The sequence below is a fragment of the Protomyctophum bolini genome (assembly GCF_963924005.1).
Source record: "Protomyctophum bolini genome assembly, chromosome: 10".
NCBI lineage: Eukaryota > Metazoa > Chordata > Actinopteri > Myctophiformes > Myctophidae > Protomyctophum > Protomyctophum bolini.
Window position 1 is genome coordinate 10,263,189 of NC_137871.1, and position 25,623 is coordinate 10,288,811.

A 25,623-nucleotide genomic window follows, 5' to 3' on the forward strand; every position below is an offset into this window, starting at 1 on the left:
TATGATTAATGTAAATGTGGTGTACAGGGACCCCCAGGGGTCCTTGCTTGGGATGTACCAGGGGCCCCTAGCTAAACCATTATAGGCCTAGTTAATCTTCACCATTACAAACAAGTAAATAGGAAATAAGAGATCATATTAAAGAAAGTCTATATTTTTACAAGTTTTATTTTCACTTATACCTCCTATACCTATGCTACAAATCTGGCAATACATTTATGTAGTCTACCAAATTGACAGACCGTGATCTGACCAATGTTCTGAGATTGGGACACCAGAGAATCAGAGTCAGAGATAATACATTATATTAAATTGGGCCCGTGGCGACAAGGCCAATAAATAACCATTTAAATTGGTTTTTATTTTTGGGCAGTTCTCTGGGAGGCGAATATGTCCTGTTGACATGCACATGATATGCAGCCATACATACATAGTACATACACCTCTGAAACCCAAGCTGGGACCATGCATGGACCTAGAAATGTCTCGAAGGCCATAGTAGGGGGATACAGTGTGGAGGATCCGCCCTTTTTGTGGAAAGGTGGGACTAAGATTTTGTAATACACAGAATACGGAAAAATTACCCAATGGGGTTTTAGGAACAGGGAACGTCATCCACCAATGGCCAATGAGATCGTTCTCTGTATGGACATAGGGTAGTTTTATCCCAGCATGAGAGTCTGAGAACCCTTTCCCCGTCACCTTACGCCAGGGTAGGGGGGTGTGCATAGAAGGAAATCTTAAAAACGCTTAAACTTTCTTCTTGGAAGTTCATACTGACACTTTATTCTTTATTTTGTATTCTTTATTAATCCATTAACCTCAATCGTGTGGATACTCCTTTTTACACGGCCGCTTTTCGCATATCATCCCAGCAAAACTTCCCTTCAACCAAGGTAAGCGGTCTGTTTAATCACGTGTTTCTAAACTGTATACATTTGTTAAATTACTCATTTTGGTAACGGTAGACATGTCTTGAACCAAATGCAGTTTAAAATGTCCAGTTGAAATATTTGTTTCTGTGTTATCTGTGGTTGTTTGCGTTTGTGTACGAGGGGGAACATGTCCTGACATGTTTATATGACGCAGACGCGCTGTCTGAGTCTGACACCCCAAAGTTCCCATATCCCGAACGGACGGACGCCTGGGTCGCGCTCATTGATTGGCTGGTTCGTTCACTTCGTAAACCAACCAACCAATCACAAGCCAAACTGTCTCCACGTTCTATGGGATGTAATTAAACCAGAGCCATATAGTTTTATTAGATGGCTCTGATCTGAACCAAACGCTACTACCGAAAATGGCCAATCTACAAGCTCGCAACCATAGATATAGTTTACTACTGTATTATGCTCACAACGCTGTATGGCCATTTTCTAGCCCTGAAACATGACTGCGTCATGTGAAGTACCACGGCTAGCTATTTTCGTGCTGGGTCACCGTCCCACGACGAAGTATAAACCAAGGCTCACAAAATACCATTGAAAAACGACATATAAGTTGATCATAATAGATTGGGGTTTTAGAAAGTTTACATTTAATACGTAATGTATTCATGTATGGACACTGGACAGACGTATTCATGTATGGACACTGTGGACAGACATAATAATGGAAATACAACCCCTTTTTGGTCCAGTTAAATCCAGTTCAATGACAACTGGCTGAGCAGTACTGTAATGTAAGTAGGACTGTACAAGCAGGAATGTACATGTACATATTTGGACTCAAGTGAGAAGACAGGCACACGTTAAATATTCAAGCTTCAGTCATTTATTGCCAAAAAACATTGAGAGTTTATTTAGAATTGGTTTCGGTGCCCTCAAAGACAACCACATAATAATTACATACAATAAGTGGCCACACAGATTAGGCTATAACAACAACATACACACTGTAGTGTAGACTATGACCTCACAAGCTTACAGAAGTGTTCATTTTACATATTAATGATGTCCTGATGTCCTGACCTATGCCCTCATTTGCCAGTAATTTATAATCGGGGAAACATTAACTTAAAAATATTCAGTCTCAGAGTTTCTATATTGTTTTTTTTTTATCAAACATGTAATCAGAAACATGTAATGACAATTTGTATTTATTTAACACATTCTCATCTCACTGAGCATACAGTTTCTTTATAATAATTTTTCTTTTTAACGATTACAGATGCTTGACACAGTAACGACAGGACCCGGGGCATTGCCCTTTGCGGTGCAGCTGAAGGCACTCATGGATCGGGAGGGCCGCTACCAGCCCAAACTGAGCGGGCTGAGGCTCATCGAACAGGCAAACGACAACGGCCTGCGGATGACCGCCAGACTGCGGGAGTTTGAGGTGAAGGACCTTCACTTCCTCACCAGGTTCTTTGGTTTCAGCTCGGAGACCTTCTCCCTGGCCGTCAACCTGCTCGATCGCTTCATCTCCGTCATGAAGGTAAGAAGGGTTGTGTTGATCAAACCGATTTGATTTAATGGATAATTAAAGATGATCAACAATCAATCATTTCATAGAATAATATATTTTTCCAATATGCTTGCAAAAGTTGATCGTTTTCAACTTGCCATCCTTCAAAATAGTAGAAATGGTGAGCTTGTAGATTTATTTTTGCAAGATGCCGTTGTATGACAAAGTATAAAATAGGGCTCAAGGTGGTTAAAAAAACAATTAGAATCCTTTCACATCATATTAGTTGATACAGTATGTAAAAAGAACTGCATTTCTCTATTATTTGGAATCGTGAAGAAAATAATCAATCGTTGCAGCCCTAAAGGTAAGAAGATTGACATCTTCACATTGGTGTGTAATTGGTTGGTGTCCAGTTCAGATGCTTTGGCGGGTAACCAGACAATTTTAAAATAAAAGGTGGCTGCAAATTTGGTTCCCTTTCCTTTTTTTTAACCACTTACAACTTGGTGATCCTACTTTGGCCATGTCATTATACCGTAGGCGGAAATGTGAAAAACAAAAATGGTAGAGCTCTAAGCTCACAATGTGTCTCATGACGAGTCACGTTGTGTGCCTGTAGATGAGGCATTCTTCCTGCACGACATGGTCTACTGTATGACATGGGGCTAATGTGGTTAAGAGAGCATACAGTAACATCGTTTTTGACATTGAATCCTTTCATCTAAACTTCTCGCTTCTTTGCTGTTCCAGATTCAGCCGAAGCACCTGTCCTGCGTGGGCCTGTGCTGCTTCTACATTGCCGTGAAGTCCACGGAGGAGGAGAGGCACGTTCCCATGGCCAACAACCTCATCCGCATCAGCCAGAAGCGCTTCACCGTGTCGGACATGATGCGGATGGAGAAGATCATCATGGAGAAGCTGTACTGGAAGGTGAAAGCTCCCACGGCGCTCCGCTTCCTCCGTCTGTTTCATGGCCACGTCCAGGAGCAGCTGGACGACGACGACGACAGGTGAGGAGAAGACCTACCTGCAGGCCAGGGCTGAAACCAGTGCTCTGTTTACTCCACTGTAAAAGAGGTTCAGTGGGGCATCAAACCCAACGCTGATTTTGTTTGATTTAGGTGACCTTATCCCATTTAGGCCTGACCTCAACATTTAAAAAAAATCTCCAGTTTTCTGAAATAAATATTTTCACGATTTTTCAAAAATAGCAGACCTACAAGCTCGTAGCGCGCCACTCGGTGGCGCGCTATGAGCTTGTAGAGCTGCTATTTTTCAATAGCTAAATTATAACAATGTTTAAAACACCAAAAGGGGTTCCCGCCCAAAATGGGTTATGCTACATCATGATTGAAGCAACACGGCTAATACAAATGTATAATGGGTGGATTACATTCAGGTGTGCTATATGCCTTGACCATTACCGACTACTGTCTATGCTTGCACATTAAATCCAGGGGTCAACAACATGTCCGTACATGGACAAACTTGTCCGTGGCAAGACTCTCTTAATCTTGTGGGAACTCTGAGATATTTTCTTTTACTGAATGCACGTTTTCTGCCACTAAATGTCAAATGGATATGAAAGTAGAGGACAATAGCTGACACTAAGTTAATTATTGGTTGAGTAGGCTACAACTAAGCAAGCGTTACAACTTTCAATGCAGTCGCAATGGCGCCCCTCTGGAGGAGACCTGGAAACAGCATGGTCGTGTTCATTGCCTGATGTAGGTTTGCTGTACATAGATGTAGGCTACTGCCACTGGCTATTGCGCACATAGTAATATGTAGTATTGTTGTCTCTGCTATCAGCACGACTGCTTGCTAAGAGAGAGATGATGTGGGTCTCTAGATGGGTCTCCAGGTGACAACTAATTAATGAAATTAAAAAGGACGATTGCTGCATCAAAAGTAATCCACAAACTATACTATAAAAATTGTCAAACATTGGCCAAATTGTCAAATAATGTAAGAAAGAGGCAAAACTTGTGTAAACAGCTGATCTACAAAGCGCATCTTATTTACATAACGTTGACCATGTGGTCCTTGAAACGAATAGCCTACGGTAATGGTTAACTGTTGGTCAAATATCCTATTAGCTGCCTTTCCCATTCTCTGCCTATGATTTCTGGTAATATTATTGACCCCTTATATTATTGACCCCTTGTATGTCTGTGGCAAAAATCTAATTGTGAGAAAATGTCCACCACAAGATGGAAGTCGTAACACCTGCCTAAATCTAACATAGCCATTCATTATGAACTCATTCAGTGCCAATTGCGCCTTTGACGCCTTCTGGTCCCAATGTGCCGATTGCCCCTTTTCACAGGCCCTCCATGTTTTTATGCTCCTGTAGTATTTAACCCATACCGGAAAACCAACTGTGCAGAATTGAATTCCCCTGAAAAATGGCTAAGGGTACGGTCACACTTGCACAGTGGTTGCAGGTTCCGGCCGCCTGTTTGGTGTAGCCAGCGCAGCCTTAAAAAATGGATATGCATAAATGCAACACACAGAAAGCCAAAAAATAGCAATCACTCCGTTCCTATTGAAAACCATTGCAACAACTACAAAATTAAATGTGACCTTAACCTAAAGAGTGTTTTAGGGTGTATTATAGAATCTGAGCTGGGCTTTATCCATGACCTATCAGCTTTAGCGGTAACTATTATCAAAGCGGTACTTTAATATTAACTTTGAATAGCATCAATATGAATTCCCTTATTCTTAGTAGTTGCTTCCTGTGTTTTGTTACCAAATGTATGTCTGCCATTGAGTAATTTCATATAACACCCATCAAACCCAATTACACTAACAAACAATAATTGTTAATATTTACAAATGTCTTTACAGCAAGAACATCCTGAATCTTGAGAGACTGGAGGCTCAGCTTAAAGCTTGCCACTGCTCCTTTGCTTTCTCCAAAATTAAGGTAAGCCATTAGAATTTTTTACCCATTTTATGATGGCCTACGGTAATTCCTGTTGAGTTTAGTCACTGAAAAAGAAATACTACAATAATACATATGGAACAAAGACATTTTGTACTTGGTGAAGGGCAAGGCCTGATTACACTTAAAGTGTCTTTAGCTTAGAAGCTACATTGTGCATTACATTCACCCATTCACACACTGATGGTAGGGGAAACCATGCAAGGCACCAACCTGCTCATCAGGAGCAATTAGGAGTTCAGCGTCTAGATTTGTTTTAGGCTTTTCTGTCTTTATTGATAGTATCAAGTGAATTTAGACAGGAAAGAGGGAGAGAGAGAAGGGGAGACACGCAGCATAGGTCGTCATGAATGGGACTCGAACATGCGGCGCGCTGTCAGGCCAAAGCCTATGTGGCATGTGCCTGGACCTCTTGGTCAGCAGGCACCCATTGTATACCTTTTTTAACAAACCTGCTAATTGACATCACTTCAAGTTAAAGTCCTTTATTGTCAAATAATATAATATAGTACCATTGGATCTCCTCATTCAACTTCTCCTCAGAGCGTCGTATTTTATTTGCAGTCGGTGTACTTGTGCGGTCCCAAAACTTGGAAGACTCACATGTGCGCAGACATGAGCTGGTGATGGAATTTGTGATGTGCACAGTACAATTTGGCATCAAGTCAGGTCACAGGTCACACCTTGCAAATATTTTGTGGCATACCTTTTTCTTTTCTTTTTTGCATACCTTTTTTTAAGGGTATTGTTTTTGGCGTTTTCTGCCTTTGATAGGTTGAAAGTAGACTGGCAGGAATTGGGGAGAGAGCTTGGGAGGGGGGAGACACGTGGCAAAGGCCGTCGGGATCGAGAGTTGAACCCGCGGCACGCAGTCGGGCTGGCTCAGCAGCCTAGGTGCCCAGACGTTTGAGCTAACCACCATTGGGCCACCATTTTTATATATATTTTTAACTACAGTTCAGGGCAGAAGTAAATTATCTTTGTATTTCTCCCTACAGCCCTCTCTGCTGGCCATGGCCTTGTTGTCTCTCGAAGCCCAGGAACATCATGACCCTGAGCACGCCGACGAAATATCTCTGGCTCTGCTGAGTTTGCAGAAGCATTTGAGCGTGAGTACCCAGTGCCATTCTGTCCTTTTAACACATTTAGACCTGAGGCTGAGGACGATTCTATAAATGCCTTCTAAATCCTGAAATCATTCTCAAACATTTTCATTTCAAGGACCACCAAAATGATATGTAATTGGCTGCCGACCCCCATCTGAAAATGTTGTTTCAGGGACACCCCAGAAGCAAAGATTTGAATAAAAAATGTCCGCTGTGAAAGAATATATGTTCAAAGATTTGCACCACATTTTCACGATTTTTCCAAAAATAGCTAAAGTATAACATAACGCTTAAAACACAAAGGGGTTCCCGTCCAGAATGGGTTAATAGCAGATCTACAAGCTCATACCGCGCTACGAGCTTGTAGGTCTGCTATTTTTGAAAAATCAAAGAACGACTGACATAGAAACAGCTTTTTCAGAAAAATGTCAGGATGTAGAAGACAATTTTAGAATCTGATCTCGGGTCAGAATGGGTTAAACACATGTGCCGTAACTAGAGGCCAAACAGCCATGACGATGTGATTCAACTGTCATCTGATGGGTGGAGTTTTATTCTGTTGGGAAGCCAGAGCCATTATGCAACTGATTAATTTAAAAGTAAGGGTTCATGCAACATTTAGGCAAGGTAATGATTAATCATGATGTTGAATAGAATCTCTTGCGAGCATTGACAGGATTATGTTGTGACGCACGGTGAAGAAACGGATAGTAATGCCGTTTGATTGGCAATGGTTTTTAAATAGAAGCTGTGATGTGCTGCCAACAGTACAGGGTATTTATTCTGCGTTTTTCCTTCTGCAGATCAAAGATGGAGACCTAGTTTGCATGAGGGAGCTGGCTAGAAAATGGCTCATTGAATACACCACCACCAAGTGCTTCAAGCCACACGGCCAGAGACCCCGCTGGATTATTTCAGGAAGAACCGCGCGTCAACTGAAGCACAGCTATTACAAAATAGCTCACCTTCCCACCATCCCAGAGTCAGTGTTTTAAAAGCAGTGTGTCTCGGTGGGTATAACCACAAACCTGACCTCAAGCTTTTCTCTCCTTTTGACTTCAAAATGTCAAAAAGTATTTGATAATGTTACATTAAAATGTCTGGGTTGCCCCATTGGGTCGTGGTGGTCAACCCACACACATCCCACCATTTTCCTTACAGGACTTAGTCATAGATGACGGAGTTCTTTAAGGAAAAGCACATTGCATTAACGTCGGCCTCACTGACTTAATGAGCATTGCTGAATTAATTCCTGCAGCCATCTAAACGTGATTTTTTTTTTTTCCTTTTTCATGGTTTGACTTGCTTGCACAAGTGTACAGTATGTTCTCGTTTGAATCGGTGCCATAGTACTCTGGTATTCCCTGGCATGGGTTGCTGGGTTTAAGCAAAAATAAGTATAGAACCACCTAGGTACCTCAGGCCACTATGTGGAAGAGGAGGGAGAAGGGTTTTGTGAACAGCAAAAAAATGGAACCAAGAAATCGGGCCCAAAACCCTTAACTCCACCCTAGGTCGATTAACTGTCTGAACGGCACACTCCTACCCAAGGTGATGAAAGATGTTTTTATTTTAAAACGTTGCCGGTTGTAGTCTGGTTTCTCCTGTGACCTGAAGCTAGAGTTGAGCCTGGCATGTTTGATTTGTTTCGCTCATAGGATAGGCGTAATTCTTAGAGCTGAATGTTCTCCTTAATGGTTACCGATGAGTCATTTTATGCAAAGTTATTCAGAATAACTTGGCAAACCCCAAAATGAAGAACCGTTGTTAATGAATTGATTTCAGCGAGTAGATATTGAGTCTTTGCAGTGACATTCCTGTTTGGACTTTGTATTGTATTTCTGCTAACCCCTTTTCACATAAAGATTTGGCATTGAAAATGGATTTCTTTTCATTATAAATTCTGAAACTGTTGGCTGACTATCATCTGGTTTTAACTATATACACAGTACTTGGACCTTTCAATAAAAATATTGAAAAGTAGCTTGCAGTACATTGTTTTATTTTATTAATAAATCCAATGTATATAAACACTAACTAGCAGTTACATTTCAACTGCTGAAAACAGTCCCGTTTTTCAGAATAAATCTCAACTAGCTATGTAGTATAAAACAAGAATGGCAACAAAGGCACAGTCACACATACACTTCAGAAGCACCAGCATTCTGTTGTCTTCAGTTCTGTGGGTGGAACGTCGGGTATTGTCTGCTTGCGGTGTTTGACCACAACACTTTCAAACTGTACAGGTTATGGCTTTCATCTTGACAGCCTGTATTAGTTTGGCTGAAAGGCAAGTGCTGCTTGTCCTTGTAGAACGACGGTAGGATAGTTCGTCTCCACATGACAGATGTCCTCAGTGATGTCAGTTACTGTAGGTACTGTAGCAGAACAGCTGGTTGATGATGTCACTACACCAGTCACTTCTGTAAACTGGAGAAATCTGGGCCACCACCAGCGAAGTTCCCAGAGATCTCTGCTCCGCTGAAGTCAAAGCCAGGATTCTGTCAAAGAAGTACAACAAACCAATTCATAACGGTATCACTGATCTGGATAACAACAGACTTGCAGATCTATTTTTGGTGGCGCAACATCGTGGTACAATGGCCCAAAATGAGGTATTAATTATACAATCATTGACTATGGCATCATAACTATCAAATGACATTATAAAAACACTGTCATTGAGAAAAGTAATGTGCTACCAATTATGCGATTCACATTACCCACATATTTGTACGTCTCTAAATGTTTTGATGAATTGAACATGGTGGACCCTCTTGTAAACGAGTGTAATGCAGTGTAAGTGTAATATCCGTGTTTGTGTGTTCTGTGAGACTGTCATACAGACCTCCCTCTGGAAGCGCTCCAGTGTGAGTTTCTTCTGCATCTGGTCCTGGACCATGGGGTCTGCGGCGTACTGGCCCTCTAGCAGGGACCCCCAGCAGTTCCCTGCCTGACGGTTGGCCTTCATCAAGATGATGCGGATTAAACTCTTGTCCTCTGAGGGGAGAACATGGGAGCAGAGTCACTGAGAGCTTATTCTCTACGTACATCTCTTGAGGGGGGTTCCCCAGCAACATCAGGAAAGGCCCTATTTTATATTTCCAAAAAATAGCATCTAATAAGCTCAGACGCACAAGCATGTTCTCTTTAATAATTTTATAAAGTTATCACCTAATGGCATGTCCAAAATAAGAAACTACAGCTTGAATGTGGTTAATTTCACTCTTTGTTTCACCAGCTAAAGTAAGCCCAAAAAGGGAATATAAGAATTACAATTCAGATCCTAGGATGCACTTACAGCATAGACAAGACAGTTGTATAATTCTGTACTAGCTCTAACCCAACAACAACAACATCGTATGGGGGTAAAATGTGACTGAGAAGAACCACTGTTCCAACAAATCAAATGTGTAAAAGTTGACGAGTAATTTTGTTAAGGGTGATGGAACCTACCCAGAGTCCATGTCCCCTCGTCAGACACAGTGGTCCCAAAAAACTTCCCCTGAAAGTGGAGAAGAAACATAGGATGTTAACAGGAGTGTGTGTGTGTGTGTGTGTGTGTGTGTGTGTGTGAAGAAAAACACCCAACACTTACCTTGATTATCTCTTTTCCCTTGACGTAAACTTCCATCTGTTTCGAGCTCAAACTGCACTTGACCTCCTTTCCGGACGTCCCCTGCGGCACGTTGACTTCGACGAAGATCTCCTCCATGGTTTGGTACCAGGACCCCCAGGGGGTCTGGCATGGGACCACCCCACTCCTCTCCTCGAAATTAACCGACATGCTGCTGCTCCTGTTGTGTCCGTGTTGTGTAGTCAAAATGAGCATCTTCTTCTTTCACTGGAGGAGCTGTCACTTCCTGGTTGTAAGATAGGTTGTTGGCATTTAGCGCCACCTGCTGGTTGGAAATGTGTACAACAACAGGTAAAACAAAATAAAAAATGAAGAAAAATAGGCATGCTTTTAATGAATAGAATATAGCCAGAAATCATTTACAGTATTGACCATATGCTGTATAAAGCATAATAAATGCATCTTTATTCTTGAATAGCCTACATAGAAATGCATCAACTACGTTTAAATGTTTGTCTCAATGCAATCAATGTCATTTCTTTTTAATGACCATCTCTTGTCACTTAAAATGATCACCCTAAAATTGTGTCATTGAGCTCAGTGCTTGTTTATGTGTTTATTCTGTCATTTTGGCTGCTTTAAAGTCATATGTGTTTGTCTAAAAACAGAGTGCATTCGCTAATCCTTTAATTGGATTACTCTGCGCTTCCTACCGCTCATGTCCTCATGGTTAAAAATTCCGTTTAAAGACTTCATTAACGCCTGTTGCTCTGTTTTTTTTTTTTTTAAGTTTAAGTTTTTAAGTTATCAGTTATGTGTGTCTCTCAGAACTGAAAAGGAAGACTGACCTCTGCTCCCAAGGATGAAGGCTTTCTCAATCTTTCTGATCTCTCTCCTCTGGTTTGTACAAATAACTCCCTTTTTACTGTCTGTTTTTGTCTTCTTGCCTTTTATGCTCCTCTATTATTATGTTTATCACACACTGTTGTGCTTTTATTATGTTTCTCAACACTTTTGTTTTACTCTTTACACAAAATGTTACTGCGTGAATAGCTTTCTAAATAGTGTATGTTCATGCTTAGATTACAATGACAATACTGATAACTATTTGTTATTTTTGCAGTGCTGATCATGTGTGTGGACAAAATGCAGACAACATCACGCGCATTTTGGATCGACTATTGGATGGTTATGACAACAGACTGCGTCCTGGCTCTGGAGGTACAATACTGAATCATTAATGTCCTTTCACATCAATAATCACAACGCATTTTTTTCAGTGGAAGAATTAGGCTACTAACATTTTCACCTAAAAGTAGCAATGACACAACGTAAAAATACTCTGTTACAAGTAAAAGGTCCTGCATTTAAAATGTTATAATTACTAGAATGGACATTTCCTAATTTTATTTTTGGATTGTAATTAGTAATGCATTTTGTTACCATCATTTATTTTTACATACTCAGGTAATATAGGCATGTACAAGTAAACAAGGTATCTTTAAAAAAAATCAAGAAAATGTGTGGGTCTGTACTCTGTAGACCTTTAATCGTAGGATTTAGTTCATAACCTGACATGATAGTTATCTAAATGTAAAAGCTGAGGGGCCCACATATTTGAGCGTTAATTTTTTACTGTATAATATACTAAAATGTCTGTTATATACAGTTACTTGTCGTTTGACCTTGCGGCCTAGGGACCTGGAATATTTATTGTCCCTTTCCATAATCCATCTTTATTGCCTTCGCAGGAGGTATTACAGAGGTGAAGACGGATATCTTCGTCACCAGTTTCGGACCAGTTTCTGACGTTGAAATGGTATGATCTCAATTTATGTTCATATTCATGTTTATGTGGATGCACAGTGAAATCCTCAGAGTTAATTTTGCCATTTGTAACTCAAATGAATCTAAATGGCTTATGGGTCCACATTAAATGAACACTGAAGAGTCTACTGTGTATAGATTTGCAATAGGCAATAAATGACCGAGCCTCATTGCACACTGCATGCTTTCTAATGAGCTTTAATCTGTTTGAACATCAATATGACATTATGCTAAACAATAAAGAGACCCACTGAATGGATTGATTGGATGGAGAGGGAATAAATTATATCTTGAGTGATGACAAAAGGTTCAGTGGCCATCTTGCCCCTTGTGCTTCAATCACTAAACAATTTAATAATTGTGGCATTTAGCAGATTCTTAATCCTTACAGTAAGCAAGGGAAACACATGGTGATACATAAAATGCATAGAAATAGTCATCAAGGAACAGGTAATCCAAGAACCTATCAGCAGTCTAAGTATATATGCAGTATAATATTGAAAATCTATAATCTGTACATTTAAACTATACACTAGGATGCCAGGTCTACAAATGACCTGGCATCTGTCTACATAACATTAACATACATCTTACAGTTTAGCCTTTGCAGACAATAAGCCTGCAAGGTCGTCAAGGCTATGGCAAGTGGTAAATGGTAAATGGTGCATTTATATAGTGCCTTTATCCAAGACGCTTTACATAGTGCATTACATTCACCCATTCACAGACACACATTCATACACCGATTGCGGCAGGAAGCCATGCAAGGTACCAACCAGCACATCGGGAGCAATTTGGGGTTCAGTGTCTTGCCCCAAGGACACTTCGACATGTAGACAGGAGGAGGCGGGATTCGAACCGCTGACCCAGGGATCATTGGATGACCTGCTCTACCTCCTGAGCCACAGTCGCCTACAGCAAGTGGTATGGGTTAATGTGGACTCTGAAGAGGTGTCTTCAGGCTATGGTGGAAGATTGGGAGTGAGTCTGCAGTTCTAAATGGGGACTTCATTCCACAGTTTGGGAGCCAGAAGGGAAAAGAGTCTGGGACATGTGGAGTGCTGTCCCAGATCTTTTAGGGAAGGTTCTGACAGCTTCCTTGTGTTAGCTGATTTGAGTGAGCACTGAGCAGGATGGGTTGTAGGGTTGAAGATGTGGGGGTGCCATGCTTTTGGTTGCTTTGTAGGCCAACATCAGTGTTTGTACTCTGTGCGTGCAATAACTGGGAGCCAATGGAGGGAGCAGAGAAGGGGAGGAGACGTGACAATTTTGGCAGTTTGAAGGTCAAGGTCTGGACAAGGAGCTGGACTGGATCCTTCGAATGTTAAGCCAGACAAGACCACTTAACCCACAGCGTCCGTTGTGGGGAAAGCTTTCGCAGAAAATAGCAGATGCGAGTTCCCCGTTTGACTGCCATTCACTTCACCTTATTGATGGCATGGCTCTGAAAGAGTCTTTGCTGATTACGTCATGCCCAAATTTGGGAAGTCGATCCCTGTTGACTGAAAGTGAAAAAAAGAGTCAACATTATCCTAGCTAAATGGTCATATTATCTCAGGCACAACTATCAATGTCACCAAGATGTTGATGATCTGATCATTGATAATTCTGTTTCTTGTTTGACTAATTAAAACAATTAATGAAATGGTGTTACATGTTGGGTAGGTTGCACCCCACCTGGAGTGTTGCACTGATGTGTCCCCCCCCCCCCCTGTTGTCTTCTCACATCAGGACTACACCATGGACATGTTCTTCCGTCAGATGTGGGTGGACGAGAGGCTGAAATTTGAGGGCCCCCCGATCCTTCGGTTGAACAACAGGATGGTGGAGAACATCTGGACGCCCGACACGTTCTTCCGTAACTCTAAGAAATCCATGGCCCATAACATGACCACGCCCAACAAGATGTTCCGAATCATGCAGAACGGCACTGTTCTGTACACCATGAGGTACACGTCATGCTGCTGCTGTTGTTCTTTAGATGGAAGCTATATCCTATTTCTTTATTTAAAGCTACAATCAATAGCTGCAATGGGCCTTATTTTAATACATGCATGTTCTGAATCTAACCAATATGTGTGGTAGGTGGTATGGGCAGCGGTGGCCGAACGGTTTGCGGAGCGGTCTTGATACCGGAAGGTCGCCAGTTCGAATACCCGGACAGGCACGTTAAAATGACCACCGCTGAAGTGCCCTTGAGCAAGGCATTGAACCCCTACCATGAAATGTTCTATGAGCAGGGCGTGGCTGTAAACAAGCATCTCGAGCTTAGTCCACTTCCCAAAGAACTTTGCTTTTGCTTTGCTTTGGTCTTCCACTGAGAGATATAGAACCTACATGTTGGGTAGGATACATAGTGTAATGGTTGACACTCTGTCAGTGTCAATAATGATATTTGAAGCAGACGGTACACCGAATTGTACGCAATCTATATTGTAGTTCGAGGACATTGTTGCAATACTACAACTCTCTCTACAACTCTAATGCACATTTCTGTTGATTTAATTGTATTAAATTAGTCATATCTTAGTGCGATTGTTTGATTGTTTCAGACTGACAGTCACTCTGGATTGCCCGATGAGCCTATATGACTTTCCCATGGACGGCCACGCCTGTCCCCTGCGATTTGGAAGCTGTGAGTGAGACTCCGTTTTAGACACACATGGTTTTATGCTAAAACAAACAAACAAAAATACTTATTATTATTTATTACCAAGGAGGTGTTCAGCCACAGAATTTCCTCAGATAAAGGCATTCACAAAGAACAACGTTTCTGTGATTCTAGACGCATACACCAACCGTGAGATCATCTTCACCTGGAAGAAGGGTCTGAAGGATTCTGTAGACTGTCCCCCCGAGTCTATGAGTCTGCTCCAGTATGACCTGGTGAAACTTATCTTAGGCAGTCAACTTTTCAATTCAACCACAGGTAAGGCTTAAAGCAAATCACTCCATTTGAAACAAGTGTCCTACTGTTTGGTTCAACTTCAGAGCACCTTGAAATGATCAGTGTTGTGTTGCTTCTCAGTTGAAAATCTGAGAGAGAGAGAGAGAGAGAGAGAGAGGTGTTTCCCTGCTGTGGACCTCACACGTCCCAGGGGGAGACTAGTCCCAAAGGTTTTGCAGAGACAAGAGAGAAACAAGAGTATTCTGTGTGTATGTACTATGTATGTGTCTGCGTGCGTGTGCACTGTTAACGTGTGGTGACATTGCACGTAGTCTTTCTTTCTCCCCGCCCCCCACATTCCATCCTTCATTTCCCATTTGCTTTCCTCTTCCTCACTTCTCTTCACTCTGTCCTGTTTTCCCAATTCCCCCCACACCCCCCCCCCCGTCCCATCCCCAAATACGTCCTACCCCTCAACACGCCCCCCCCCCCACCCACATGTCTCTGTGACGTGCGTCTCGTGGCGGTGGTCTCATCTTATTGGCTCATATCCATATAGATACAGTATGCCTCCAGCACTGCCCCTGGTTGAAGGTCATACAAGGTCATTTCTGGAAGAAGACATATACTGTAAGGGGCAGTGTCCACCAAAATGTTTCTTGAGTTCCAGTACATGTTTTTAATAGTTGATAATGAGAGCGCCGCATTTTTGGAAACTCCTAGCAGTATGGCGTGGCACTGGGCATTGGTTTACCTTGCACTCGCGTGTGCAAGCACACTCTCTGCCTGCCGAGAGCTAGAATATTTTCAACTCGGGTGCCTGGAAGCGTTCCCAAACGCACGCTCCAGTGTTTTCAGCCAGGAAAAAAGTGGACATGGCCCTTAAAAGTCCTGTATTCAGTATTGTATTTGAGTGAAAGTACAAAAGTGTCATCAAAATATACTTACAACATATACCGGTTGAGATATAGCTGAGGTGTGGCGTAAGCACTACTACAACTTGTTCAAGTGGCAGCATTAACACAGAGGATCATGTTGACCCATCTGAAAATGTAACGATGAGGTCTGATGATGTGATTGGTGCCATTAGGATGCTAGATAACAACAAAGCATGTGGCATTGATGACATCACAGCTGAACACCTCAAGTATGCAAGCCATAAGCTCTGCCCTCTATAGAGTCCCACCCCCCTTCATGCGCGACGCCAGGCCCAGGAAATGATTCCCAATGCATTTTTCCCATAGACATTTCAAAAGGTATTTATTTAAAGACGGTTACGCCGCGGACAAAGCCAACTGGAGTCGTGACAACTCATGACAACAAACACAATATTTTGGACCAAACAAATAAGAAAAACAACAAAAAAAGTGTTGTAACCTGCGTTTTTTCTTTCTTCTTTCTAATTATTTGTTCGGCCCAAAAAATTGTGCTTGTTGTCATGATTTGTCACGACAAGAGTTGGCTTTGTCCGCGGCGTAAACGTCTTTAAATAAATACTTTCTGATAAGTCTATGAGGAAAATGAACGGGGATTTATTTTCCGGGTCTCTCGAGGGGGGGCGGGACTGCGACGCTCTATTAGCCATATGTTTTAACAGGTCTGTGTGGTGGACATGGTGTCCTTTTAGAGTCTCTGCACAATTAGTACCTGTCCTTAAAGACAAGGCAGGTACACTGAAAAGCATTATAGACCTCTGGCCAGTATCCTCTCCAAAGTATTGGATAGAATCATCGTTTGTAACCAATTACCGATGACCTTGTCGTTCTCAGTCCATACAATAAAGCGTTACACCAGCTATTGAAAGTGTGCTCAAATTATGGGAACGATTAGGACTTAATTTACAATGCAAAAAAAGAGTAGTGTCATGATTGGTCGCCCCGCAGCTTTTACTTACGTGACAGTCGTCTTTCTTTATGCCAGGAAATCAAGTGCCATGGCCACATTTTCACTGATGATAGCACGCCACCGAGTGGCGCGCTACGAGCTTGTAGGTCTGCTATTTTTGAAGAATCGAAGAACGACTGACATAGAAACATAGCTTTTTCAGAAAACTGTCAGGATGTAGAAGACATTTTTTTAATCTGATCTCAGGTCAAAATGGGTTGATAATATGCTGCTTCGCTGGTTCAGTATGTGTTCAGGTCCCGTCCAGGCATTTTGCACTCCCATGTATACACAGCTTCTGTGTGGTGTACGTACAAGAAATGTTTTTTTCCCAAGTGCAGTGAGGCTCGTAAACGAACTGCGCTCCCCCCCCCCCCCTCCCCCGGCAAAACTGAATGAAGCGTTGGACTGAACTGGACAGAAAATGCACTTTGGCTGCACAACAGCACTTTAAAAAACGGCGCTGGTAACGTTTTGTTTTTAAGGACAGCACCATGCCACTTTATTTATTTATAGGCTGTGCGTGGTGTTGGTAACTCTTAACTTTTCCATATGAATTGCACGTCATCATACACATACTGGGGCTCTTTTTAAATGTTTGCCCATGTTTTGTTTTAGTTTTTAGCTATGTTTTTTAAAATGGCTCTATGTTTATTGTTGCACTGCCAATAACTGCAGGGGAAACGGTATTTCCTGTTCTTTTGTATGCAAGTACATAGGAAAATGACAAATAAAGTGATTCTGATTCTGATGTAGCATTGTAGGCCATTAAAATGGCCATTGAAGTGGCCCTGAGGATTCTAAAAAACAGCCTAACTACAAGCTCACAAGTCACAACATGGAACGGCTATAGATTAAGTACATATTAGGTCTTAATTGGTGATAGGGTTTGTAATAATAATCTAAATCCACCTAACTATTTACTTAGTTTTCAATTTGAGTTTAAAGTCCAATATTTGTCTCTGAGATGTAGCGGAGTACAAGTATCATGTATTAAAAAATGGACATACTCAAGTACAATATAAGTATCTCAGAATTGTACTTATATACTGTATACCTGAGTAAATGTACTTTCTACTTATACTTTCTGCCACTGCTTCCTTCCAGGTCAGTACTCGGAGATGGTGGTCTACTTTCACCTGCAGAGGAAGCTGGGCTACTACATGATCCAGACCTACGTCCCTCTCATCATGGTGGTGGTTCTGTCACAAGTGTCCTTCTGGATCAACAAGGAGTCTGTCCCTGCACGCACCGTAGCTGGTATAGTATACTCTAAACGCCCCCCCCCCCCCCCCCCCCCACACACACACACACACACACACACACACACACACACACACAAACACATGCACAATTGCACACACACACATGCACACTGTCACGCGTGCATAATGGTTCTGCTGCCATCATCTCAGTCACAGTGACAAGGTCAAGGTCAAGGTAAACTTTATTGTCAACAAGGGAAATTTGTCTTGGGCTTTCACCCCAGCTACAGCCAGCCACACATAAAACCTCAATGACAACAAAAATACATTACAGAGGAAGACACAATTCATTACACAATTGCACACATGATGTGGATCATAGCCTCACACAGTTATACTGCTGTTTCAGAGCCTCGTTCAACGTCTTAGCTGATGCTGGTACAAACGATTTTTTTTTAAATCTGATGTACTTCCACTTTGGTTCTTTGTATCTTCTCCCAGAGGGCAGAAGTACAAACTCGCCATTTAAAACATGGGTAACATCACTGACGATTTTTTGAGCCAATGTACCTTATTCTTTCTTCCAAATACAACAGCATAGTGACATGACAACGGGGGATGGTGACCAATGTTTCCGTCTGTGTGATTGCACGTGTGTCCGCGTGGACGTGTGTGCGACTGTGCGTGTGTCCAGGCATCACCACCGTGCTGACCATGACCACTCTGAGCATCAGCGCCCGCCAGTCGCTGCCCAAGGTGCCGTATGCCACCGCCATGGACTGGTTCATCTCCGTGTGCTTTGCCTTCGTGGCCTCGGCCCTGGTGGAGTTTGCAGCGGTGAACTACTTTGCCACGCTGGAGCTTAATCGCTTCAAAAAGCGTAAGGCCATAGAGCGGGCATTGGAGGCTCCCGTCCCTGCTGCCAGCGATGATGATGATGAAGACAACGCCCCGGTGAGTCACAAAACTTCACATGAACATTAGCCACTTAAACCAGCCATTAAACCTGTGGGGCCGGGCTTTGCCAATTAATTGTTCCCCCTTGTTTGTGCCGAATCTGGGTTGCACATGGTGTGTTGAACTCCCTCTGGTGTTGTGGGTGTGGACTTCGTTGACATTAAGGAAGTATTTAGAGACAGGTACATGGGTATCTTGGTGGTGTATCGAATCTTGTGGACCAGACCCATTGCAAGATGCTGTACTCTGTCGTCAACCCTAAGCCATTCCAGCCTGTCAAAGTGGGCAGGGGTGAGGTGGGTTTGGGGAGTGAGGCCAAGTAGTAGCCTGACCAGTTTGTTTTGGGAAGTCTGGAGCCTATAGTTTTAAAGGCCTTAGAGGTGCTGTGGTACCAGGAGGTGCATGCATAGTGGAAGAAACCTTGTACGAGGACTCCTGTTAGGGTCTTCAAGGTGTTTTTGTTGACCAGTGAGATCCTGTATAGGAATCTTGTTCTTTGGTTGACTTTTTTGATTACGTTGGTGGCCATTTCATCACCGGAAAGATTTGCCTCCAGTCCAGGATGGAACATAGGTATGTAATTTCATCTTTTCGTGTGATAACATTGTCCCCCACTCTAATCAAGAAGTCATCTGCCTTGCTGAGATTACTATTTGAACCAAAGAGAATGGATTCAGTTTTCCCCAGGTGTAGCGATACAGTAGTTTGTTATCAGCGAGCCAGGTGCAGATTCTACCGAGCTCAGAGCTGAGGGCCTTTTCAACCTGCAGCTTGTTCCTGTCCGAGACCACCATGTGCTGAGTCATCTGCGAACAGGAACAAGTTGCAGTCACAAGCTGATGTCATGATGTCGTTAACATATATTAGGAACAGTGAAGGCCCTAGTATGCTTCCTTGTGTTTGTTGTGCATTAGGCTACTATATTTGAACGTTGATGTTGTCTTGGTTGTCTCATACCGTGGACTAACAACGCATGTGTGATAGAATCCACGTTCAGTCGATAATATGCTGGTTTGTGGTGGACGAAATGAGTGGACAATATCAACAGAAACAGATCAACATACTGTATGGAATGTCAGAACAGGAAGGACGGGTGGAGAAGGATCAACATATGGAAAGTCAGAACAGGTCAGCTCCATATATGGAGATCTAAGGGTTTGAGGTCAGTTGTGTTGCTGGCCAGTTCCATACCTGTATATGCGTAATTGCAGATCTAGGTGATGATCCAGTTTTTTATGGTTATCCAGGGTTAGATGAGGTCAGTGTCGTGATCTTCATATATGGAGATGGCCATATATGGTGGCGTGACATGTCATGAGGCGTGATGTCACGAGGCGTGACCATATATGGAGGTGTGATGTCACGAGGCGTGGCCATTTATGGAGGTGTGATGTTACGGGGCGTGACCATATATGGAGGTGTGATGTCACGAGGCGTGACCATATATGGAGGTGTGATGTCACGAGGCGTGACCATTTATGGAGGTGTGATGTTACGGGGCGTGACCATAGAGGTGTGATGTTACAGGGCGTGACCATATATGGAGGCGTGGGGTGACTGGATAAAGAATAATAATAAAAAGTTACATGTATGTTCACATTCTAAGAAACAAATCATCACCATGGATGGTTTTTATTAAGTCAAGAAAAAAAACATTTCCTGCATTTTCAAGCAGTTATCCTGGCACTTCAAGCACACCACACCACACATTAATGAAATATTAATGTGTACAGTTCTCTGTGTGGAGGTACAGTATAGCTCTATGCTTTATGTTAATACAATAAGTCACCATGGCAGCCCCTTGGGAGCTATCTCACGTGTAGGTCTCATGGTTCCACGCTTTAAAAATAACCTCAGTGTGAGAGCCAAGTGTCATCAACGTATGCCTCATGACTAAGAGTGTACGAATGTAACCACGTTTTTACACTCTCTGAGTTACAAATGGATACATGAACTCTGAGGATATCACTTTGCATGGGAATTATACACACTACTGCTGGGTTCTGAGAGGTGTTCACATGTTCCTGCACACTTGAATACTCCAAAATTGCAGCTGCATCCATAGGTCAAGACCCCGGCAGGGATGGACTGTACAAAGATGTTAATTTAACTCTGAACACGAAAATCAATTTGTACACTGACTCAGAGTTACGGCCTGCATTTCTGTAGCGCCTTTATCCAAAGGGCTTTATGCTATGTGTTACATTCACACATTGACGGTGCAAGAAACCGTGCAGTTATACCCACCTGTCCTCCTCAAGGACACTTCGACATGAAGCCAAGAGGAACTGGGGATGGAACCGGGAACCTTCCGAATCCCAGACGGCAGCTGGCTGGCTGTTAAATGAACACTACTCCAGATTTGCGTGTGTGTGTGTGTGTGTGTGTGTGTGTGTGTGTGTGTGTGTGTGTGTGTGTGTGTGTGTGTGTGTGTGTGTGTGTGTGTGTGTGTGTGTGTGTGTGTGTGTGTGTGTGTGTGTGTGTGTGTGTGTGTGTGTGTGTGTGTGTGTGTGTGTGTGTGTGTGTGTGTGTGTGTGTGTGTGTGTGTGTGTGTGTGTGTGTGTGTGTGTGTGTGTGTGTGTGTGTGTGTGTGTGTGTGTGATGCACAGAGATGCATGTGTATTGTCATGAATATGCAATTGGATTGCAAAGCTCATCAATAGGGATTCATATTGATTAGTACCCATTCCGCCTCCCATCTGCCCCAAATCCCATCCCACCAGAGACCCCACACACTCAAATTAAAATGTCTGGGTATACAAGAAGCTTTAACTATTAGACTGCTTTAATTTGTGATGTCATGGAATAAACGTATGGTTAGGTTGATTCATTACATTTATTGACAATTCTTGATGTAACTCTGTATTTTACAGAGACTATTGTGTTTGACGAGATTTAAACTAGTTTTGTTATCTAATCACGTGACCTATTTCTTTTCTTTTTTTACCATTATTGAACCAAAATGGGGAATCAATAAGAACCGGAATCGATAAGCATAATTGGAATCAGAATAGATACAATCCTAACTTACCTTCACTCTCACCTTTCTGTTTGATTGATTGATTGAATAGTTTATTAACAAGTTTGCTAACAGTACAGCAGTGCAGTCAAACTATGCTATAAGGATAACACAAAAATCCCCGGGAACTTGTTTCCATTGTGGTCAGAGGATGCTACTGCCCTGGTGTTCAAAACGAAGCACAGTTGTATTTTAAAGGTCAACCATTGCTCCAAAGGCTCTCCTTCTTCACGGTCTCTCTGTCCCTATATGATCACAGACAGACAGCAGCCCACCGGAAGGCCTGAAGAAGAGGAAGAACCACAAGAAAATGCCACGCATAGACACAGATGAGGGTCCACCGGTGCCCATCTTCCTTCAACAGGGTTCGGCCATCCCCCCCAACCCCATGCTGGCTGGAACCAGCGCCATCGACTCGTACTCCCGTATCCTCTTCCCGCTGGTGTTTGCACTCTTCAACCTGTTCTATTGGTGCTTTTACCTGGGCAAGGATACCATGGAGCAAAGGTGTGTGTGTGTGTGTGTGTGTGTGTGTGTGTGTGTGTGTGTGTGTGTGTGTGTGTGTGTGTGTGTGTGTGTGTGTGTGTGTGTGTGTGTGTGTGTGTGTGTGTGTGTGTGTGTGTGTGTGTGTGTGTGTGTGTGTGTGTGTGTGTGTGTGTACACGCGCGCGTGTGTGTGCGGCCCGCGCGCGCGCGTGTGTGTGCGGCCCGCGCGCGCGCGTGTGTGTGCGGCCCGCGCGCTCACGTGCGCATATCTCTTGTCACACCTGGGCTGAGTCAAATTAATTAGACTCACCTGGGTGTGTCAACCCACCTGTTATGCATCGATAAACAGAGGACATATCAGCCATCGCCACAATACACAGGATTGGATGGGAGAATGTCAATGTTTTACGTTATACATACTAGATATATGTATATTATATTTATTTTCATGAACATGACCTTCTCTCTATATTATAACATACCATTTGGTGGTATAAAAATACACAGTACACAAGAGCTTCTTGAAACTACAGCTGCAACAACAGAAGGTGTTCTTTGTTAGAGAGTCTGGATGTAATAGTAGCCTTTAAGAGAAATCAAAGCACTCTGCTTTAAGTGAAAATATGTAAAACGCCTTTTTTCATTGGCCAGCTCTATACATAGAACATGTGTAAAATATTAAATATGCATTGTTTTGATGTCCAGTTCAGGGAGTTTCAGCCAACAGCATGGTGAAGCATTTTTAAATGAAGCATAGCATTGATGGTAACATTCCAAGCTAGCAGTTACAGTATATCTGGCAACACAGCATTTTGAAAGAGCTTATTCAGGTTGCTAAATGGAAAACCTTACATGATTGTGGAAAAAGGACTATAGATGGATCTGTATTTTCTGCTTTTCACAAAGAGACACAAAACCGAACATATTCCTCTCTCTGTTCTAATTATGATAGCTCAGTGGAACAATAACTACCCACAGTTATTTGTCAAAGTCTTTTATCTATGCAGTAAAGACATGAATAATTTCTGATGCTGAAACAGCCCCAGGAGTTGTAGACAAAAAAAAGAATAATGTTAGGTGGCAAATGCTGCTACATTGAAGCAATCACTGTGGCTTTTATCATCACAGATTTGCAATACGGACGGCCTGGCTGCTCAATTAAATTGTGACGAAATAATGTGAGTCAAGCACTACTCTCTTTCATATAAGGTTTACCTGAGGGCTGGCAAAAATCCCAGATATGTTAATAATAATGTTGTTTCTCTTTCACGGCACAAAACCACACCGCTGGTTACATTGTACATTAACCACATGAAACGCAATCGTTCACACCCCGTCTTATAACTGAGCCACTTATAGAACACAAAGCTCTGTGTCTGAGAAAGAGAGAGAGAACTAGAGAGAGAGCGGGTGAGAAAAAGAGAGAGAGAGAGAGATCTGTTACGTAACAGCGGGGAGTGCAAATCTGCTCATCATGGCTCTCATGTTCCTGTCAGAGCATTTTTATGGTTGTTTTGTTTATCACGTTCTACAGAGGAATGGGGGCGACGGCCTGGGCAGGAATCTCTGCTCTCTTTACCTATGGCTGTACTCTTGAGGAATATAACCATAACAGGACGCAGGAAAAACAGTGTCAGCGGTTAACCACTTAAACCATATAGTTGACCGGGTCCCCTAATAGGTCAAACCTCCCATCCATCCTCACCAAATATTTTCGGTCGAAAATCGCAGATTTACAAGCTCACAATGATTGGCTATTTTTGCAGAATGTTTGCCCTAGAATTGGGACGCTAGGGTTCAAGTGGTTAAGAAACAACAAACGGGAAAAACAAAGGTCTCAATCTTCATTTTTGTTTGTGTTGTGTAACCTGTGTTGTGTGTGTGCTGTCCTTTACAGATGGAGGGACCTATCCCCTAAATAGCAGGTGGATGTGCATGCTGGTCATGTTGCTATCGTCGTCGTCATCATCATCATCATCATCATCATCCCAGAGACCTTCACTATCCATTCATCTTCTCCCCGTGAACAAGCACTCAGCATTCGCTCTGCTTTCATCCGACAGAGGAAATGAATCAGAAACTCATTCGTTCGCGCGTCACATCTCTGTTCATTTCACAGCCTGTGACCACTGTCCACTTCTGTTGGGATCAGTCACTGAGGAGCTGCATGGCCGCCACTCCTAAATGCCCCTGACTCATTCATCACACACACATGGATCTTTATTTTCATTTTGTATTTATTTTTCATCTTTGGTTTGGTTCTGTGTCACATCTCACCTGTGTATACCTCTCTCCTGTGTTTCATTCTCACTGCTGTTGCTGCTGTGACACCTGCATTTAATTCTGGGGGAGAATCAATAACGGTTTATCCTATAACTTATGCAGGCCTACGTGTGGGAACACATAAGACACACGCACGCACGCAACCCACGCACGCACCCACACATGCAGTCGCACGCACGCACGCACGAACGCGCGCGCACACACACACACACACACACACACACACACACACACACACACAGAACGTTATGCCTGCATGATGATATATGCACACTCAAACACACTTGAGTGCGCGCACACACACACACACACACACACACACACACACACACACACACACACACACACACACACACACACACACCATAAACACACAAAAATAAGTACATGATATAATGTATGTTGGCTGTAACTTGTGGTGGTGATGCAACAGTGAACCAATGCTTTCAGAAGGCTGCCCCCTGCAGGCACTCTGCTCACAATACAACCAGATCAAAGACACTTTAGAGTAGACTTGCATCTTTCCTTTCCTTGCCGCTTCAAAAAAATTTACTCAACCTGAGAAAATGAATGGTGGGGTTCAGGTTGTATGTTTCATCCCATCTCTCTGAAGCCATTATGACTGAAATCTCCTGCAGGCCCCTTACAAATGCTGCAATTTACCTGCTTTTATGATATTGCTTTTTTATTCCCATCTTTCTTCATGTAGAGGATTTAGGATGTACATGTCTGAGTGAAAGACACAAAAAAAGAAAGAAAGAAAAATAGACAAAATAAATGGTTCCTGACTTGTGACGTGCTGACGTGTGATAATTTGACAGTTTTCAAATTTCAACCCCACAGAGTGCATACGATTTGACCTTGTCACTACAAACAACAAGCCAAAAGCCATCATCTGATACATTTAAAATGGTAATAAACTAAGGTTAACATGTAATTCGACTGGCCTTCATATTTTCATTTTTTTCCTTCCTTATGTTGTAGATGTTATTTTCCCCCTCATTATTACGCACACACATCACATCCACTTGTCC

General features: G+C 42.6%; 3 protein-coding genes across 5 annotated transcripts; 2 read left to right on the forward strand and 1 right to left on the reverse strand.

Moving 5' to 3' along the window:
* Positions 1-674: 674 nt before the first annotated feature.
* Positions 675-8,448, forward strand: ccng1 (cyclin G1). 3 transcript variants are annotated; one of them, XM_080773260.1, is made up of 6 exons: positions 675-896; positions 2,170-2,436; positions 3,160-3,419; positions 5,263-5,341; positions 6,358-6,468; positions 7,269-8,448. In XM_080773260.1, the coding sequence occupies exons 2-6, from the start codon at positions 2,170-2,172 to the stop codon at positions 7,458-7,460; spliced, it is 909 nt and encodes a 302-aa protein (XP_080629386.1). In that variant the 5' UTR covers positions 675-896; the 3' UTR covers positions 7,461-8,448. The 3 variants fall into 3 exon arrangements, with proteins under 3 accessions (XP_080629386.1, XP_080629387.1, XP_080629388.1); XM_080773261.1 differs by having other exon boundaries at positions 3,160-3,412; positions 5,259-5,341; XM_080773262.1 differs by having other exon boundaries at positions 3,160-3,409; positions 5,259-5,341.
* An 81-nt stretch (positions 8,449-8,529) lies between these two features.
* nudcd2 (NudC domain containing 2) lies at positions 8,530-10,266 on the reverse strand. The gene is made up of 4 exons (XM_080773263.1): positions 10,064-10,266; positions 9,922-9,970; positions 9,314-9,465; positions 8,530-8,966 (listed from the first exon to the last, which is right to left on the reverse strand). Exons 1-4 carry the CDS (start codon positions 10,250-10,252, stop codon positions 8,883-8,885), a joined length of 474 nt encoding a protein of 157 aa, XP_080629389.1. The 5' UTR covers positions 10,253-10,266; the 3' UTR covers positions 8,530-8,882.
* Positions 10,267-11,130: 864 nt separating this feature from the next.
* Positions 11,131-24,228, forward strand: gabra6a (gamma-aminobutyric acid type A receptor subunit alpha6a; the record flags this gene model as incomplete). The annotated part of the gene is made up of 9 exons (XM_080773339.1): positions 11,131-11,263; positions 11,794-11,861; positions 13,601-13,818; positions 14,422-14,504; positions 14,655-14,798; positions 17,748-17,900; positions 18,540-18,799; positions 22,081-22,328; positions 24,204-24,228. The coding sequence occupies 9 exons, from the start codon at positions 11,131-11,133 to the stop codon at positions 24,226-24,228; spliced, it is 1,332 nt and encodes a 443-aa protein (XP_080629465.1).
* Positions 24,229-25,623: the final 1,395 nt, after the last annotated feature.